This window comes from Podarcis muralis, chromosome 14, assembly GCF_964188315.1.
Source record: "Podarcis muralis chromosome 14, rPodMur119.hap1.1, whole genome shotgun sequence".
Lineage (NCBI taxonomy): Eukaryota > Metazoa > Chordata > Lepidosauria > Squamata > Lacertidae > Podarcis > Podarcis muralis.
The window spans coordinates 44,994,952-45,015,392 of record NC_135668.1 but is presented as its reverse complement, the minus strand read 5'-3'; the positions used below and the strand labels follow the sequence as shown (position 1 = coordinate 45,015,392).

The 20,441-nt window shown below is 43.1% G+C and overlaps 1 protein-coding gene across 4 annotated transcripts in view; it reads left to right on the top strand.

Annotated features, from left to right (window-relative positions):
* Window positions 1-18,552, top strand: part of LOC114584521 (radial spoke head 10 homolog B-like) — a 32,633-nt gene extending 14,081 nt beyond the window's left edge. For 3 of the 4 annotated variants that reach the window (XM_077918598.1, XM_028706449.2, XM_077918597.1), the window contains exons 9-21: window positions 155-296; window positions 1,689-1,810; window positions 2,864-3,053; window positions 3,916-4,024; window positions 5,304-5,383; window positions 5,512-5,660; window positions 6,114-6,221; window positions 10,264-10,440; window positions 12,713-12,838; window positions 14,526-14,616; window positions 15,137-15,262; window positions 16,770-16,968; window positions 17,756-18,552. In XM_077918598.1, the coding sequence (XP_077774724.1) occupies window positions 155-296; window positions 1,689-1,810; window positions 2,864-3,053; window positions 3,916-4,024; window positions 5,304-5,383; window positions 5,512-5,660; window positions 6,114-6,221; window positions 10,264-10,440; window positions 12,713-12,838; window positions 14,526-14,616; window positions 15,137-15,262; window positions 16,770-16,968; window positions 17,756-17,969 (1,833 nt within the window). In that variant the 3' untranslated portion in view covers window positions 17,970-18,552. The remainder of the gene's footprint in view (window positions 1-154; window positions 297-1,688; window positions 1,811-2,863; window positions 3,054-3,915; window positions 4,025-5,303; window positions 5,384-5,511; window positions 5,661-6,113; window positions 6,222-10,263; window positions 10,441-12,712; window positions 12,839-14,525; window positions 14,617-15,136; window positions 15,263-16,769; window positions 16,969-17,755) is intronic. The other variant, XM_077918599.1, reaches the window with a different exon arrangement.
* Window positions 18,553-20,441: the final 1,889 nt, after the last annotated feature.

The window sequence follows — 20,441 nt, the reverse complement described above, 5'->3', positions numbered from 1 at the left end:
TATCTACCCATCAATAGCTACCGTAGTTCTCAGCATTTTGTTGCAATGCAGTGTGGCCCACAGAATCCTGCCTACAGTGATGCTAACTGGTGTGTAGTTGGCCTGTTTTTATCTCTGTCATTGGGGACATAAATTTCCCTTTCCCCCCCTTCAGGGTAAGCTTGTGTTCAAGAATGGCCGTGTCTATGAAGGCGAATTTATAGATGACCATATGGCAGAATATCCATCTTTTCAAATTGACATCATGAATAACCAAGATCTGAGCGGCATTCGGACGACGAGTCCCTTTGGCACCGGTGAGGAGCCTGAAGTGTGGCGGGAAATAATTTGGGTGTGTAGCCCCTTGGACCCTCCAAGAAGTTACTGAACTACAACTCCCCACAGCCCCAGTAAGCATGGCCAACAGCCATGAATGATGGGAGCTGCAGTTCAGCAACATCTAGAGGACTAAAGGTCCCACACACCTGGACAAAAGTGAGGGCAGCTGGAGTTAAAATGCATGAATATGTTTAGAAATGCACATTTTTGTGAGGATTTCAGTATCGCATGTGTGGCGTGGAATTATGGCGGACACCAGTGGCGTGTGGTGATTTTTTTCTTAGGGGAACAGTTAGGAACAGAGGAGCCAGCTTACGAGAGCAATTACGGGGATGTTGCAGGCATGAGCATCGCACCTCCCTCCCTAAGCCAGACAGAAGCTCCCCTGGCTTTGGGAAGGAGGTGCTAGGGGAACATTTAGGGGGCTGGCCTTGTCCCCCTAGTCCACTGACCACACACCACTGGTGAACACAGGCAACACAACGTCGACTCGAGAAAGGTTAATAGCGCAATCATTTTTATTTGATTTTTCAAATATAAATTTACAACAAAATCAATTACAAATCCATACAAAGAGGTTTCTCTGAATCGCAAGACCCCATCCCCTCCATGGGTCCTAATTTCAATGCTTACAACTGCCTATCAGTCCGTTATCCTCATTTTTGTCCATCTCGTTTATCCATCGTATTTGTTACTTTACAAGCGAGATTAAAATCCTGCTCATGTTTCCATTTGCTTACAATGGTCTCTTAAATAAATTGTAAATTTCCCCCCATTCTTTTTTAAAGTTCTTGTCCTCTTGGTTCCTGAGCTTCCCAGTTAGTTTTGCCATTTCAGCATAGTTCATCAACTTGGTTTGCCATTCCTCCCTGGTTGAGATTGTTTCTTCTTTCCATCTCTGGGCTAGTAACATCCGTACGGCTGTTGTCGCATACATAAATTGTATTTTCTGATCCTTTGGAATCTCGCTACCTATAATTCCTAATAAAAAAGCTTCTGGTTTTCAAAGGAATGTTATTTTAAACATTTCCCCCCATTTCATTATATATTATCTCCCAAAAGGTTTTTATTACCTCACACAGCCACCACATATGATAAAAGGTACATTCTTTTTCTTTACATTTACAGCAGGTATTTGTACTTGCTCTATACATTTTTGAATAGCGCAAACCTAAACATGCCTGCTCAGTCCTGTTGAATTCAATGGGGCTTGCTCCCAGGTAAATGAGGTTAAGATTGCATCCTGATTAATCCATCAGGTGTCCACTGGGGTCCTCAGGTCTGCTTGTGCTGATGTTGCTCTTTAAATTTTTGTAACAAATAATTATCAGTTTGATTTCTTTCCTCCCACCGCCTGCCCCGTTGCGAAGAGAGTATCAAAGTTGTTGATGGCCCAGATAGTACATCTGCACTGGGAACGAATATAGAAATAGATATATCAACTTTGTTGGCTATATTTCCAGAAGAAAACAGGGAAGAAGAAATCAAACAGGTAAAATGGCTTACATTTATGGTTTTATTAAAAAAATGATTTTTAATTTCAAGGAACAAAACATACCCGTACAAGAAAAATACAGCTTGGTAGTTGTACAGAAAAGAAAGAAAAATAGAGGCTGATGGTTGTAGTTTTTAGACCTACCCAAAAAGGCACTGAAATGAAAGTGTCTCTCCATAAGGTTCCATGAGTTGATGGAGGGTGAAAACCATATTTGATTGCCTTAGCAAAATCAATAAAATGATACCAGGTTGTATAGAACAGGCATGTCCAACAAGTCGATCGTGATCTACTGGTTGATCGTGGGATGTCCATGGTCGATCGTGTGATCCTTAGCGATCCCTGCCCCCCAAAAAGCTCAGCAACTTTGCCTGTCAATGACAATGGGTAGATCACAGGTGGCATTATTATACTGTGAGTAGATTGCAGTCTTTTGGGAATTGGACGTGCCTGGTATAGAAGGTGTGAGTCTTCCCTTCAAGCAGTGTTGGAAATGTAAACCTTCAATTTCTCTGTCAGTCCGTCCATCTCTTAATATCTGGGCAGGATTCACCCACCAGCCCTGTTGGTGGAAGTCCTACACAAGGACCTCTCCTTGTGCAATATGACTTTCCCTTCACTCTCCCCCCCAACAATACCCACTAAAATTATCTCCTCATGGGGTCAGGAGATCCCCCAGAACAGCACACTGGAGTAGGAGATAATTTGGTCTGGCAGACTGAAATGTTTGAGCTGATGGAACATTCAATGTAGCACACCATTGAAATCCTCCTTTAGTCTTAATTATTGCTACTGATCATAGAGTTTTCAAGGTAGAATACAAAAGGGACAATAATAATAGTAAGATAATACACAGACACAATTAATGCATAGAAAAACACGTTCCCCAAAGAGCTTCATTAATAAGTCAGACTGGCAAATATTAATAAATATGAGGTATATAAATACAAAAATATTTTATTATACATATTTAGCTTATTTAATACGACAAAATACTTATACTTTTTTATTACTGGTTTTCTATCGAAAACTATATATATTTGTCTCCAGACAGAGTTTGCTGTACTGAGATATATCTCGGAACTGAGGCGAATCTACACCTTCTACAGCAGCTTAGGATATGACCATTCTCTTGATAACACTTTCCTGATGACGAAGCTTCAGTTCTGGCGATTTCTAAAGGACTGCAGATTCCACCACTGCAACCTTACGCTTGCCGACATGGATAGGATCCTGAATGGTTTGCATTCCTAATAGAATAGATTGCCCATGTTATTTTAGTAGTGGCAGAGCAGCAATCAGTAAGCGTGGGTAAATAGCCTATTTGCAACTTAATGAAGCCAACGCTTTGCGTTGAAGTTGCAATGATTGGCCCAGTTCACATGTGCCACTAAATCATGGCGTGGCGGTAAATGGAAGAGCCTCCACAAGTTTAAGCAAAGCCTTAGGTTTGCGTGTGTATACACACAGAGTCACCCCACATGTCCCAATCAGTGGGTTGGATCCTGCCTGTCGTTGGCTCTGGCTTCACCTGCTGTTGGTCTTCCTTGCTTCTGGCCTACCAGTCCCAATGGGCACAAGCCACCACTGTGTGGGGTGAGCCTGATATTATGACTTAACTTCTGGTACAGTTCTCTTGCTATTGTTCAGTTAGGGTAGCCAGTAATCCATACTGGATGGAAGGGATATAACTGTTTTATGTGCATGACATAAGCCAGTTTTCAGAATGTCTTACCTTAAAATAATTATACAGTGGTACCTCGGGTTAAGTACTTAATTCATTCCGGAGGTCTGTTCTTAACCTGAAACTGTTCTTAACCTGAAGCACCACTTTAGCTGATGGGGCCTTCAGCTGCCGCTGCGCCACCGGAGCACGATTTCTGTTCTCATTCTGAAGCAAAGTTCTTAACCTGAAGCACTATTTCTGGGTTAGCAGAGTCTGTAACTTGAAGCATATGTAACCTGAAGCGTCTGTAACCCGAGGTACCATTGTAATTAATTACACAAAACTTAAAATACACACCAAGATTTTCAATTAAAGTCAGGAATGAAAACAAGTTGACCTTGTTGTATGCAGTACAGTGTTTTTGTTTGTTTTTCAGATAAAACATTACTTGAAGAGATTCACTCTCCATATGAGACTTTGCTGCTCCGAATGTTTTTGACATATCTCATCTATTTGTCCTTCCACATCTATCATAAGGAGTTTGAGTAAGTGGCTTGTCTAGTTCATCAGCTAAGGTATCGCTGAACCTGATAATAGTTTGCTGAAAAGTCACCAGTTTAAAATCTCAACCCAAGGCACCTCCACGCTCTCAGTAGGTTGCTGGAGGGGTTCAAGTGTATATTGGATAATGAGAATTGTGCCATTAAAGTTGATTAAAGTGCTGTGTAGCCCTAGGTCAAAAAAACCCACTTCTGAAAAATAGACTTCTAGAATTTTGGAAAGTGACAGGTAATTGCATTGAAAAGTGTTGAATGAGCAAATGATTAATGGGAAGGTATACAAACACTCCACAAGCAAATCAGGATTAATGCTTGTCATGGAACTTCCTTGCAAACAAATTGGAATGAATGTTCAATTCAGTTTTTAGAATGATTTATTTGATTCTTCCAACATATAACATGTACACACAGAGACACACAAAATAATGTATAAAGGTAAAGGTAAAGGTACCCCTGACCATCAAGTCCAGTCGTGACCGACTCTGGGGTTGCGCGCTCATCTCGCTCAAGAGGCCGGGAGCCGGCGCTTGTCCGCAGACAGCTTCCGGGTCATGTGGCCAGCATGACTAAGCCGCTTCTGGCGAACCAGCGCAGCACACGGAAACGCCGTTTTACCTTCCCGCCGGAGAGCGGTCCCTATTTATCTACTTGCACTTTGAGTTGCTTGCGAACTGCTAGGTTGGCAGGAGCAGGGACCGAGCAATGGGAGCTCACCCCGTCGCGGGGATTCGAACCGCCGACCTTCCGATCAGCAAGTCCTAGGCTCTGTGGTTTAACCCACAGCACCACCCGCGTCCCATTAAAATAATGTATATAATAAAGTAAAACGGGCACAAGGTTTGAAGCATAAAGATTCTTTTGAAACTGACTGGTATGGCTTTATTATATATGTTCTTAGAATGAAGACAAAGAACATTATAAAACCTTTTGCTTAATGTAAACTGTTGATTGCCTTCTATATAAACGGTTGCACACGATAGGAACTTAGAACGTTGTTTGGATGTTCCTTCGGATGCAATGCCCAACTCCCATCTTCTGGATTAGGGAGGGATAGTTTCTAAAAAATTATTGGTTTTGGATCCATAAATAGTCAACATAGTTTTTAAAAAACCAAAACAAAAATAACCAAACCAATTAACTGATGGAAAAACTGCAGCCCTACAACACATAACTCTAAAATGCAATCTCTTCTGAATTTCTGAAACCTGTTTCCTCCGCATATCGCAGTAGTGACTTCTATATCGAATTCCTGTTTTAACTCCAGCAATACGAGTCCCCGCCTCTTCAAGTGCTTCTGCAAGTTGATGGTCAAGAATATCTGTCCTAACGCCTGCCACATAAAAGGTGGGCTATGCATTTTGGTTTGGTTTGGTTTCCTACATTTCCCCAGATTTCATTTACGCACAGGTGTTTGGGCCTTTTTCATCATCTGGCTCTTCTCTCCCCCCCCCCGCCCCCGTTTGCCTCTGCAGGCATCTTGTTCAGCGACCGGCAACAAACAGTCTACGCAATCAATTACATTGACAAGTGTTGGGAGATATTCAGGGCCTTTTGTCGACCAAATCCCGTTGCTCCGTACGAACCGACCATGAAGATGAGGCACTTCCTCTGGATGCTGAAAGTAATCACCATCTCAAGGATTTATTTCGGGTCTTGTTAGCGACAGATGTTATCTGTCAGTGTTGGTTCATTTCAGGTTCTCATTTTTCCTGTTATCCATTCTCTGCATTTCCACATCAGTTTGTTATTTTGTTATTTTTTTAAAAAGCCCTCATGAAAAATTATCAATATTTTAGCACAAATTTCTCATACTATACAATTGCATAGAATTTTTTTCAGTTTTTGTATGCAATGGCGGCCTAATATACACATTTTCACAAAGCATGTTTAAGCTAATATTGGCATGTTTTCACAAATATATGCCTTTGTATTTACAGCTTATTGTTGCTTTTGCATTTTTAGCATATTTTGGCCCATGTATCATTTGGGAGAACATGGACTAGGTAGCAGCACATGCCAAATTGAGAAATTTGGATAACACTAACCATTTTGTTGTTGTCGCTTCATTCTCCAGGATTTAAGACTCGTAAGCAAGCAGTTAACCGCTACCAAAATTGTGAATATACTGGCCAAAGACAGCCCTTGTGTGCGTGATGGAGATGACACTAACTTAGAACATGAGGTATATGTATTTCGGGAAAGTGTGGGGAAATATGGTCTGGGTGTAAATTTCTGCAGCTACACTGAAAAGAGCCAACCCACTTCAGGAGCTGGTTGGGCTTGGACTGTCCTTCGCCCAGAAGGAACTTTGTTTAAGAACAAAAGCTTTTGCTAGTTAATCAATATGATGAGTCATATAAGTTTCTAATGTAGAGCTGAGCCACTCCAAGTGGGACTTTGGGTGAGTGAAATTAAACTGCCCCATTTGCTTTTTCCTGGCGTCTGTTTCATGATCCGGCCAGCATCAATTGCCCACCAGGCATCATTCCCCCTTCTACCACAAAGATCCAGAAGCATGGTCCTCACTCTGATTTGGCGTCGTTATTGTTAAGTTGTGGGTGAACATATCAGACGACACAGCGATTCTTCAAACAGCTCTTGTTTATTCACAGGCCAGAACAGAACTGAACTGAAGGGTTCAGTCAGCCTGCTTATATAGAGCTCCAGTACAATGTAACTATAACAATTTTCTAAAACTATCCAATCACTGAACATCACTTTCGATCCCTTATTTGCATAACTATCTACAGTATCCCCCTGCTGGCCCAGGGTGAGAACTTCAGTACATAACAGTTATGATGCCATGTCATCATGTGGTGCTGCCATGATGAGGCAATCAGAGTGAGGGCTGTGCTTCCTGCCTTATCTCGAGAGCTTTGCAATGAAACAACATACCTGTCAGCAGCCAGATAGCCCATGGGTAGGCAAACTAAGGCCCGGGGGCCAGATCCGGCCCAATCGCCTTCTAAATCCGGCCTGCGGACTGTCCGGGAATCGGCGTGTTTTTACATGAGTAGAATGTGTCCTTTTATTTAAAATGCATCTCTGGGTTATTTGTGGGGCCTGCCTGGTTTTTTTACATGAGTAGAATGTCTGCTTTTATTTAAAATACATCTCTGGGTTATTTGTGGGGCATAGGAATTCGTTCATTCCCCCCCAATATAGTCCGACCCCCCACAAGGTCTGAAGGACAGTGGACCAGTCCCCTGCTGAAAAAGTTTGCTGACCCCTGAGATAGCCGCTTTCACATCCTTGCCCCTAAAGCTGCCCTCACTGTATTTCACATCAGGCAAACAGTATTGCAGGATTGGGGGCTCTGTCCAATTCTGACACAAACCAGCCCCCCTCCCCAATTAATTGGTAGAACTGACAACATACAGCCTTTCTCAACCTGTGGGTCCCCAGATGTTGTTGAACTACAACTCCCATCACCCCTAGCTAGCGAGGCCAGAGCTCAGGGATGATGGGAGTTGTAGTCCAACAACATCTGGGGACCCACAGGTTGAGAACCACTGGACAACAGGTTGAGAACCACCTAGAAGACCCACAGAAGAGTACTAAAGAAGCTTTACAAATAATTGAAGAATTCGGAGCGGTTGCAGGGCTCAAGGTAAATAAAGATAAAACCAAAATGTTGGTCAAAAATTTAACAAAGGAGGAAACGATTGATCTAGAACAAAGGGTAGGAATCACGGCAGTTAAGAAAGTGAAATATCTAGGAATTTGGATTACGGCTAAAAACTTAAATCTGTACAAGGACAATTATGAGGTCACCTGGAAGAATATAAAGAAAGATATGGAAATCTGGGGAAGACTGAAACTCTCCTTTTTAGGAAGGATAGCAGTAGTAAAAATGAATATTTTACCCAGAATGTTGTTCCTGTTTCAAACTATCCCAATACTTAAAGGTATAAAACAGTGTAAAGAGTGGCAAAGAGCCTTAGCGAAATACATCTGGCAAGGGAAAAGACCACGGATAAAAATGAAAATACTAATAGATAAAAAAGAAAGAGGGGGCTTTTCCCTTCCAGATTTGAGTTTATATTATGAATCAGCGTGCCTACTCTGGATAAAGGAATGGATAAAACTAGAGAACAGAGATATACTGGATCTGGAAGGCTATGATAATAGGTACGGGTGGCACGCGTACCTGTGGTACGGGAAGGTGAAGGTACACAGGAGCTTCTTAAACCATATTTTCAGGGGACCAATCTACCAGGTGTGGGAAAGAAATAAAAACCTCCTTGAAAGGAAAACCCCCTGGTGGATCTCACCAATAGAGGTTCTAACGGTTAAGAAACTAAATATGGAAGGGAACAATGCGACATATGAAGATCTTCTAAGAAAAACAAATCAAGGGCCCAAACTTAGACCCTACGAAGAGATACAAAGCCTACTCACGGGTTGGTTGCAATATCATCAAGTGCATGACTTGTTAAAAGAAGACAAAAAGAGTTTAGGCTTTGATGATAAAAAATCAAAATTTAACGTAGAGGTTATAGATAGCAAGAACAAAACATTGTCTAAAATATATGAGATCTTATTGGAGTGGCAGACAAAAGATGAGGAGGTCAAGGAGGCAATGATTAAATGGGCCATTGACTTTGGGTATAATATTGATTTTGTAAGGTGGTCGGAACTGTGGAATAGTACCATAAAATTTACGGCCTGTACGGCATTGAGAGAGAATATTTGGAAGATGTTATATAGATGGTACCATACACCGGTGAAGCTGGCCAAAATGTATAGGTTACAGAACAACAAATGCTGGAAATGTGGCGAGGTGGAGGGTAATCTTTATCACATGTGGTGGCGTTGTAACAAGGTGAAAGGCTTTTGGGAAATTATTTATAATGAGCTTAAAAAAATATTTAAATACACCTTTCCCAAAAGACCTGAAGCCTTTTTGTTGGGACTGATGGGCAAAGAAATTAAAAAAGAAGATAAGACCATATTTCTTTACGCCACCACCGCAGCAAGAATTATATTGGCGCAAAATTGGAAAGTGGAAAATATACCCAGTTTAAGTGATTGGCAGGCCAAAATGATAAATTATGCCGAGTTGGATAGGTTAACAGTTAAAATTCGAGATCAAGACGAACAGAAATTTCAGAAAAATTGGAGTAAATATTGGAATTATATAGGAACAAATCTATAAAGCACTGGTGGGGATAGGAAAAATTTACTAGCGACTAAATTTGATTTGTGAAAAATAAGTACGGGAGTATGGAACATGTTTGATACTTACCAAAAGGGTGGAGGGGAGTCCCAGGTCTGAAAGAGTGTAGTATATTATGGTTTGTTAGAAATATGTGGTAAACCAGTTTCTTTTTTTGTATAGTCGAGGGAAGGGAAATAATAATTTAAGTAAACAAAGTATACTCTATATGTTAATGTATTATAAGATACACTTAGGTTGGACTTTGAGTATTTATATGTATTCTTATTGTTACCTTCTCTCCTTTTTCTTTGTCCGTGTTTTTTCTTTTTGTATAATCTCAATAAAAAAGTATGATGCAAAAAAAAAAAAAAAAAAAAGAGAACCACTGGACAACAAGAAATAACTCAGTGATGTGGGACCTCTTGAAGTTCCATCACTGAAACCCACAGTGAAGTAATCTCAGACTCCAGATTGGCTCCACCCATCCAGGCTTCTCATTGGATCCTGCTAGGTTGGAAAGGGCTATGAAGAATTTCCTGGTCATACTGCGTCCCTGAGCAACAACGATTGTCCTACCTCTGGTGTGTTTTGGCGTGTTCCTCAGCGCTGACTCCTGGTTCGAACGCCTAACACAATTGCTGACCTGGCTCCTCTCTGACAGCTGCTTGCAGCTCAGCCCTTCCACAGATCCCTAGTTAGGACCCCTCCAGGAATATTTTGCCACATGTTCTTGGTGGATTAGAAGAGGATTTATTCCTATTTAGTTTGTTCTGCAGCGCTTCTCCAGTGCAGCCAAATTAGGGGCTGTAGTGCAACAGAAGGAGGACAAAAATAAACCAGAACATTTGTGGTCTAAAAAGTAAGTGGATTTCAGCAGGAAACACATGCACTGGTTGGAAAAGAAGCAACATGTCCATCCCAAAACTTTCGCAGGTACAAACAGTACTGAAAGTGGGCATGACTCGTTAATCATAAGAAATGTGCAATAAAAAGATGCCTGGAGGACCCTTTGATCTTGTCGATTAGAAGTAACTTGTTCTCTTCTTCCTTTGTTGTGCTACAGCTTGTTTTCCTGGAGTTTTTCGAAGCTCTGCTGGACTGTGCCCTGTTGTACGTCACCGATGAGATGCTGAAACAGCAAGCGGAAGAATCCAGTCGTTCAACAAGTTCCTTCAGAACAGATGAGTTCATAGACCCGGCTGCAGGGCCTCCATTGGCTCAGGACTTGTCCTCTGGTCAGGTTAGTTCTCCGAGCGTAAACATTGACTCTCTTACCCTACAGGTAAGGGATGAGTTAAATGCAGCAGCAGCAGCAGCCTTTCACGAGGTTTGCTGGCCTCCCAGATTGAGTGTGGGCACTTTCTGGAACGGAAGCCAGACATTTCAAGCAAACTTAAGATCTTCAAAGAGGGAGCAGGTTTGACAGGGTACATTGGCCCTTTACAACCATCAGGAGCAACGCCTCAACACCTTCCACATCAGGAGGATTTGGGGCATCACATGGCCAGACAGAATTCCCAACAACGTGTTCTCTCAAGCCCTCATTCCCAGCAGATTTGCGCTCCTGTCTCAGCAACGTCTATGCCGGCTTGCTCATGTCCACAGAATGGAAGATGGTAGGATCCTCAGGGACGTGCTCTACAGGGAGCTGGCTTCTGGCACCAGGCCAATCGGCAGGTCTGCTCTGCATTACAAAGATGTCAGCAAACATGACATGAAGGCTGACAACGTCAACTCTGCCATGTGGGAATCCCTCGCGGACAACCACAGTGCCTGGAGACCGGCAGTCAAGTCGTGTATCCATAGCAGTGACCAGAGGAGAAAAGACCACTGGGAAGACCGCAGAGAGAAGAAACGCCATGGTGCATCTGCAGCAACACAGCTGGACACCTTCACCTGCCCCAGCTGCAACAAAACATGTCTTTCCTGTATCGGTCTCTACAGCCACTGCAGGCGCTGCAGCCTTCCAACAGCTTGACCTCACCTCCAAGGCGCATTATTACTCCCAAGACAGATGGATGCCAACAACAGGCCCCTGATGTGAATTCTACCACTCAACATCTTCTGGGAATGAAAAGGAGTTTAAGGCTGTATTCATGGACACAATCTTGTTTTGACTTCTCTGGGCCTTAGGGTTAGAAGTTGCTGGCAGCTCAGGGGTAGGGTTAACCCTGAGCTAGATTGACCAGTGGTCTGCCTTTGGGGGTGAGGGGGCTCCCTATGTTCCTCTGGTGGTAAGACTCCTGGGGGCCAAAGCACTAGCAGTTCTGAGGAACTATGATATCAAATGGTGCTGACCACCGCCCTGGAGAACAGGGGGCAGGGGATCTGGTCACACGAGGACAGTGCAAGTTTCCTCTGCCACAGAACACAAGGACTCATGGAACGAGCCCATTGTGGGGCAAAGGGCAGGCAACATCATAAGGGTCCTAATTTTTAAAAAGCGACTCTTAACTCAGTGATAGTACACAGGATTTTTTTTGTAGAATGTCACAGGTTCAGTTTTTTTAAAAAATCAATTGACGGGAAATACTTCTGCCTGAAAACCTGGAAGCTCAGTCGGTAGAGAGCATGAGGCTCTTAACCTCAGGGTTGTGGGTTCGAGCCCCACGTTGGGCCAAAGATTCATTCTTTGCAGGGGGGTTGGACTAGATGACCCTCATGGTCCCAGCTCTGTAATTCTATTATGCTTCTAGGCAATGCTGGGCTTGATGGACAAAGGCCACATCAGCACCATTCATTTAAAGCACATTTAAAGCTCCTGGGTTCTCCTGGGAACTATGGTTCAACCCTCACAGCGCCACAGTTCACAGCACACTTCTCAAACTACAGTTGCCATAATTCCTTGGGGGAAGCCATGTGCTTTAAAAGTATGGTGTGGATGTGATCACGCTCAGAAATGAAGTTCTGGTTCTGGATCTAGACACATCAAAGAAGCATTTCAGTTAAACGCGTTGTAAACTTGTATGAGAAATCGGGTTGGCAAAAATGGAGCTCCACAGCACCATCTGGTGCCACTGTGTTAAAAGAAGAAGAAGAAGAAGAGGAGTTTGGATTTGATATCCCGCTTTATCACTACCCAAAGGAGTCTCAAAGCGGCTAGGATTCTCCTTTCCCTTCCTCCCCCACAACAAACACTCTGTGAGGTGAGTGGGGCTGAGAGACTTCAGAGAAGTGTGACTAGCCCAAGGTCACCCAGCAGCTGCATGTGGAGCAGCGGGGAAGTGAACCCGGTTCACCAGATTACGAGTCCACCGCTCTTAACCACTACACCACACTGGCTCTCTGCATAAACAACACATATAAAGTGCTTTTTCTTTGCCAGTGTGGCTGAGTCCTTGATCTAGACCTATGTGCTTGCATATCTGTAAAGCACAATACCTCTAACTGGAGTTCAGAGGGATGTTTTCTTTTGGGTGTGTGCAAGTGTCTTTTATTCCCCCCCCCCATATAGCACCTCCAACTAACTACAGTATTGCTCTTATTTTATTCTATTCTTTTAAAATTATCAGTCCGTTCAAACCAGAAGTCTAAGCAGTGGCGAAACAAGCACTGAGACCACAGAAACCCTGCATGTCAAGGCTTCCACAAGCAAGATTGTGCATTTTGTGGATGTTGGCAAGGGAAAGAAGTCCGAGGTCAGTGGGGTGATGAAACATAATGGCTGTTTTGAGGTCCCAGGTCCAGGAAGGACTTGGAGAGATTCTTGCTTGAAATCGCGGAGAGCTGCTGTCTGACTTAGTACAAAGCCACTTTCTGTGTTCCCAGGAAAGGGCCTTTTCAGTGGTTGCCCCCCTAACTCTGCAATTCTCTTCCCTGGAAGGCCCGCCTACATTCCTCTCTTTAGTTTCCCGAAAGATGATGAAGACAGTTATTTCGGAGGTTCTTGGGCATTGTGGCAGTTGAATTGCCCGTCATTCTCTACCACTGCTATCTGTTTATTATGTTGCTACCGCTGCTTGCTTTCTCGTAAGTTGTCTGATGTGATCACGTGATGGAAGCAGGGGATCACCAACTGTTTGGGGCCACTGCGCACGTTTGGAACACTGTGGGTGCCAGTCACAAAATGGCCGCCGGGGTTGCCTAGCATAACACAAAAATGGCTACCACACCCAAAAGAGCAAAAAAAAAGAAACAGGGACACAACATGGGTGTGGGCATACTCTCCTATTATACCCCCCTTTCAAGCTGGGGAGGCACTTATAGCAGACTTCACTGTACTCAGCCGTAGAGAGAAGCACTCTGTATTATTATTTTTTGTTCAGAGTACAGTGGTACCTCGGGTTACATACGCTTCAGGTTACAGACTCTGTTAACCCATAAATATTACCTCGGGTTAAGAACTTTGCTTCAGGATGAGAACAGAAATCGTGCTCCGTCAGCGCGGCAGCAGCAGGAGGCCCCATTAGCTAAAGTGGTGCTTCGGGTTAAGAACAGTTTCAGGTTAAGAATGGACCTCTGGAACGAATTAAGTACTTAACCCGATGTACCACTGTAGATGCGAGGGCAAATGTTCAGACTTGGCGCCCAGTGAAATGTGGGCATGTGGAAGAGGCCATTTTCAATGTAGGCCAAGCTAGTGCAAACAGGTATTGAGCAGGAAGAATGGTGTAATGTGGATTTTTGAGGGGATATTTACCGAGGCTTTCTGTGGGTGGCGTAGGAAGTTCTGGCAGTTAGGCCTGTACATTGGGGCATTGAGTTGGGGCATTGAGAGTTCCCAGTCAATGTTAGTTTACCTCTTATCCCCCCACTTGGGCACATGACCAAAGCATCTTCCAGACAGAATCTTGTGGGTATACCTGCATGACCTCATTGTGGCAGCACCTATACTTTGGAATTCCCTGCCTCTTGACATCAGGCAGAGGCACTTTTGCTGTAATCTTTTCAGTGCCGGCTTCAAACATTTTTCTTTAGGCAAGCCTATTCAGACAGGTAGAAGCTACATGCGTTTCATTTCTTTTTAGCTACTGTTGATTTTAAATCAACTTCTGGATATTTCTAAATACTTGGTTAACTTTTTAAGGCTAATTTTATTTAATGTTTTTGTAAACCGCTTAGAGGTTGTCTTTTTCTTTCTTTTTTTTTTACAGTCAAGCAGTGTTTCAAGTTTGTTAAACAAATAAATGGAAGAGTAAAGAACATTGACTCTGTTCTCTTGAGTCTTTGCCATGAACTGGTTTTTGAACAACCTTACCCGGACATATATTTATTTTTGCTTTATGTTTTATCTTAGTTACGGTACCAGATTTTGAAAATAACACCATCTCCTAACTCAACAACTCATTTTTTTATTTTTTATTATCTTTTTTCTCATTACCACAGAAAGGAAAAGGCAAGAATGGAGGAAAAGAGGGCAAAGGATCCCGGCACGGCTCAAAATCTCCCAGTAAAGAAAAAAGTCTCTCTCCTCAGGGTGGGTCCTTGGAAATTCCGGTCCTTCCAATCTGAGCCTTGTCTTTTTTTGCTCTGAGGGAAAAACTAGTGTTGAAATTAATGTGGTTCAACTAGGCCTTTGACAGTTTAACATCCTGTAATGTTTTAAATGTGTTTGTGGGACGGGTGTGTGTGTGTGTGTTATTGGCTTATGTAGTTTTTTGTTTGTTTGTTCCTGTTATTGCATTTTTTGTGTTTTCATCTTGAATCTTTATGTTGAGAACTGTGCCGAGTTCTACGGGTGATGAATAAACCAAACATTTTGGTGCAGTATCGACACCAGCGTTTAAAGTCAGTGCAGCTTAGAAGGGCTCAGCCCACCACCACCTTGAATCAAAAGGGCATCTGGTTGTAGTCGACAGAAACTCGCTCCTTCATCTCAAGAACTATAGTGCAAAATTTGGTTGTGGTAACTTAAGAGGTGTCCGAAATGCATAGAGAACAGGCAAAGAGACAAATGACTTTCCAAAATATTTAGCAGATGCTTTTCTTCCTTTCAGCCATGAGTTTTAATGTCACCTTCTCTGCTATCGTGGAAGAGAAAGAAGAAAGTTCAGCTCCGTCACTATCAAGCGCGGAAGCAGGGCAAGAGTCAATTCTTAGTGCTCCCATGAAGGAATTAGCAGGTGAGAAAACTAGAACTTTTTAGATAGCAAGCTATCAGGTATGGATCATCTTTTTATCAACGTAAAGAATCATTTTTGCATTTTTGGAGTTGTTGTTATTAATATATGTATGTTTATGTTTGGCACACATACACACAATTTCATAACCCAGAATGCAGTTTCCAAAAAACTTTGCTAGGATTTATTTTGTTTGCTTTCCCGTTTAACCATTGGGCAAGGTAAAGATGTTGCCCTTTTAGTATATCTCTTTGTTTTCCTATATTCTGGGTGTTTTATTTCTTTACTTCTGGATTGTGTTGGCATCATAGCTGTCAACTTTCAGATTTGAAAATAAGGGATCGGCAGCCTCAAAAATAAGGGATCAGCAGCCTCACCTGTCCGGGGACAGTCTACGGGATATCTAACAATCCAGGATAGCAGCGGGAAACAGCGGGAAATGGCGCTGGAATAAGGGAATTTCCCACCAAAAAAGGAAAGGTTGACAGCTATGGTTGGCATCCATGATAAGTTGGCCTTTATTTATTTGAAAAGCATTCCCTTCTCTATCTAATCTTAACTAGAGGTGCTGCTTTTTGGAAGGGTCACCCTGAGCTGCAGATTGTGCAGTATTTGAGCACACATTCCTGTAAGATTTCCTGCTGTCACAAGAGGGCAGTAAAAGAACACCAGACCAGAACACAATAACTTGCACCTTCCTTTTTTGAAGGCTTTCACAAGGGGCCAAGTCCACTGTTGCTCCGACCCCACAGCTAAGTCCCAAACGAAGCGTGCTTGAATTCTGCAGTGGATTGCAAGCCATAAGCCCTAAGCCAATAATAGTATTGCACAGATGGGGAACCTTTGGCCCAGGGTCTAAATACAGCCCGCTATGCATCTCTGTCTGCCCCCCAGGACTCTCCCCGGGGGCATACACCTGCACCCTCCTTTGAAAAAAGAAAAGAAAATGTTACTGATTTTTCCAAATAGCAAAATAACAATCCCCACAACCAACATCCCACCACCATCCAAATGAAGGTTCCTTAGAAGAAAGCATTGTTGCAAAATGTCAGGTCTGTGCACCCATCTTGGGTGCTTTTGTCTGGTTCGAATGGATCCCTGGCCTCTGATTATGCAGCTCGCTTGCCTGGGCGGAGGATGGAAAGGAACTAGCTTACCGTGCAAAAGGTGAAATTCACATTTGTTGCTCAGCCCACTTTTAATTCTGGCCCTGCCTACTCCACCTCCACCGCCCCACCTTCCTCCGCCCCTGGATCCACCTAGGATCTTCTGCAACCTAAGCGTGTGCTCTGCTATGAAGCTATGATAGTCTTTCCCCTACAACAGGGGTTGGCCAAAGGGGGTGCTCTGCTGCAGAAGCTCCCATCATCCTCAGCCAGCACAGCCAATAGCCAGGGATGATGGCAGTTGTAGGCACCACACATAACTGGAGGGTGCTTTGTTGGCCGTCCCCTGCCCTACAACTAAAACTCCATTTATTTCCCATCCCCCCCACCCCGCCGTCTTGCAGATAACCTCGAAAGTGCAAAGAACGAGCAGAAGGACAAACTTGGTTTATGGATGAGCCAGATCTACATCTTTTTTGTCAACAAATTCTTTGCCGGCTACAAACACTTGGAAGTCGTGAAAGAAACCATTATAGACAACAGGATTCGGCACGCTGAATTCCTTGTACTGAAGAAGATCCAAGAAGCTGAAGAAGAAGCAAAGTGAGTTTTCAGCTTTTGCTTGTGGATCATGGTTTCTAACCTGCTCCCAAATTTGGCAGGAGCCTTGCCACATGCGTTCATAGAATCATAGAGTTGGAAGGGACCATGAGGGTCATCTAGTCCAACCCCCTGCAATGCAGGAATCTCTTGCCCAATGTGGGGCTCAAACCAACGACCCTGTCACATTCTCTACCAACTGAGTTATCCCATCATAAAACAGGGTGCTTTGCTAGATGGCCCGGCTGTTTTCATTGGAGACATGCTGGCAATACTGGGCCTTCATTGCTATAGTCTGCCTTCTATTATGCCAGATTGAGATTACATGTTCACATGTAAGGCTAAACTGTGCCTTAGCGTTAGAAGTAGCTGTAGCTCTATGGAGCTAAGGAAGCAAAGTGATCAAGGTACCTGGAAAAATGAGAAACTTGAAGGAAAGAACATACTTATCCATGCCACTTCCAAGTTTGAGCCTTAGCATCAAAATGCTCAAATCAAGAAGACAATGGCAAGTACCACTGGTCATCTTTAGCAAAAGAGTTAATTTTCTTCACTAGGGGATAATTTACTTCCTTTGCTTAGGCTGATACGATTAAGCAAAGTTTGCATCTGAGCATGAAGCTGGCTGTTTCGATAAGGGATGGCTTCTTGATATCATCCTAACATTTGTGTGGGTGCCATTTATGGATTTGTTGTTTTGTGGCTCACATGTTCTGAATTGTGTTATGACTTTTTGGTTTAAAAGAATCTGACCCCCCAACTTCTCTGTCCCACCCCACTCTGGCCACAGGCTTAATGCTATGAGGGAGGCAGAAGAAGCCAGAAAGCTAGAAGAAGCTGCAGCAGAAAAAGCAGCTCAGGAGCTGGAAGAAAGTTTGTGCAGAGAGCTGGAAGAAGCATCGATACAGCTGCAGTCTTCGCCAAAGGAAGAATCCCCTGTTTCACCGCAGGCGCCACCAAGCACCAAGACTACCGGAGGTGGGAAGAAGAAGAAAAAGGCATAAAAGGAGCAGCTGTACAAGAACAGATTATTGTACGGAGGCATGCGGAATCCAAACATGCGGAATGCAATTCATGTTAGCTTTGGATTACAGGAGTAATAAATATCGGAGCAATAAAACTGAATAACTTTGTGAAGAAAACCACGCACAAATAATTTCAGATGCCACCAGGTTTGTCAGAGAACTTTCAAACACAACCGCTATAAGCCTTTCTTTCATTTGGTTGCAAGACTGTGCAGTTCCATGAGACTATAAGTCAAGAGGACTTGCTTGCAAGTAGACAGGCATTGGATTGCAAGTATCCAAACTGCTGGTGTAATGCCCAGGTAGGGTCAGCTAGGAAAAAATATAAGAAAGAAATGGGATCTCCACTTATTTCCAACTGAAATGTGCAGGGGTGAGATCACACTTTAAATATCTCACACCCTTCCATTTTTTTAAAAAAAGTTCAACACTGATAAGACAGAGATGCTTCTTCTAGCTCTGATTCAAGAATGGGATGTTTACGATGCTTTCTGTAACTTCAGTTGAACCAATGTATATAGATTAAAATAAAATAAAGGGTATGTGTTGTTATTTCACACAACTTGGCTATCCTGAAGATGTGTTTCCATGTAAAAAAAAAAGGTATAGAAGACAAGGACCTAGAGATAAGAGACAGAAGCAGGGCTTGCAGAATGGTAATCTGGGAAGAAACACCTTTGCAGCAAAACTTGTTCACTATCTGGCATTTCTGTTGCACAAACTGCTCCTTTGACGTAGGATCACAAAGCAGTAAGGGATCAGTAAAGTCATTAAATTCAAGGCAACTCCATTTTAAAAAAATGTATTTTTATTAAAGATTTTCTTAGTTTACAAAAGTATGTGCAATGTCTCTCTCCCCCCCACCCCCCAAGTAACATTTTTTACAGATCAGTTTCATTTGTTGAGACATTAGGAAGAAAAGAGGGAAAGAGGTGGAGGGGGGGGGGGGAAAGGTGAGTGGGGGTGGTGTCAGGTGGTGATGTTTCTATTGTACTTAATATATGTGGGGTTTTGTGTCAGTGTTGCTTGTGCAGGTTCTCTGCTATTCATTTGTGTTCCTTTGGTGGTGAGAGAGGTTGGGGTTGGCCTAGGGTGTGGTTGTTCATTTGTGGTTGGCTGTGGTGATCTTTGTTTTCTTGTGTGAGTGGGGTGGGTGGGTGTTTTTGAATCAGATTAGCCATATTGATTTGTATGCTGTTGGTGGAATTTTGTCATTCTCTTGTTGGGCTGTGTATGTAATAAAGGGAAGCCATTACAGTGTGAAGGTGTCTTCTTCTGTTTGTCCCCCTGTCAGTTTCAGGTTATTGGTTAATTTTTCTAGTAAGGCTGTTTCCCATACTATTTTGTACCATTGGTCCATGCTCACTCCTGACAGGTCTCTCCAGTGTCTGTTTATGGTCATTTTGGCTGCTGAAAGTAGGTGTGTTATGAGTTATTTGTGGTGTAAATGGGCATTATTGTCTTGGAAGATGTTTAGTAGGGCCAATTCTGGGGTGATTTCTAATACTTGCTTAGTTATTTTACATATTTCTCGTATGGCTGTTGTCCAGAATAGTTGGATTTTGGGGCACTCCCACCACATGTGGAGGTATGTTCCTGTGGAGGTGCAGCCTCTCCAGCATTTTGGTGAGGTTCCTGGGTGTATTAGCACTTGTTTTCTTGGTGTTATGTACCACCAAGTTTCAGAGTGAGTTCTTTTCTTTTCGTTGATATGGATTTAAAGGGGGGTTTAGACCACATTCTGGTCCATTGAGTGGGGTTAATCTCATAGCCTATGTCATCCTCCCATTGTTTTTTAATTGCGTCTAGGGGGTTCGTGGGATTTTGGAGTAGTCTTTTGTATACTGAGGATACCATCCCTTTACTGTGTCCCTTTGTTGTTAGGAGGAGGCTTTTGAAGGTTGTCAGGGGCCTAGTTGCTGCTGATTTTACTGCTGGATTGTTTAAGAGGGCAACTCCATATTTGAGGGGAGCACAGCTCGGTGGCAGATGACATGCTTTGAAGGCAGAAGGTCCCAGGTTCTGTCGGGTATCCCCCAGATCCTGGACAGAACCATCTGTCAGCATAGACAAGCTTAGAGTGCACCACATCATTCTTCCCTCCCCCAAGCCAAATGCAATGTATTCACCTGGCACCCCAAAAGGTTAGATTTTTGTTGTTGCTGCTGCTGCCGCCGCTTGCCTAGAACAATAGTAACTGGGGGCTGTCAAGTCCTTCATGGCTGGGGCCTGCCATTCAATTTTGCAGTTCAGGTCTGGTTTAAGGCATTGCAAAAACATCCTCATTCAGCAGAAAGCTCTGATCTAAACTGAAACATCTAAATCTGTTTACTGTGTTCCCTTTCCCCACATTAATCAGGCAACAGATTTTAGTTCTTTAAAATGTTTTTAACAGAAGTGTTTTTAATGTATGAAATGTGAGAAACTTTTTTCCTCCCATGTGATGGTAAA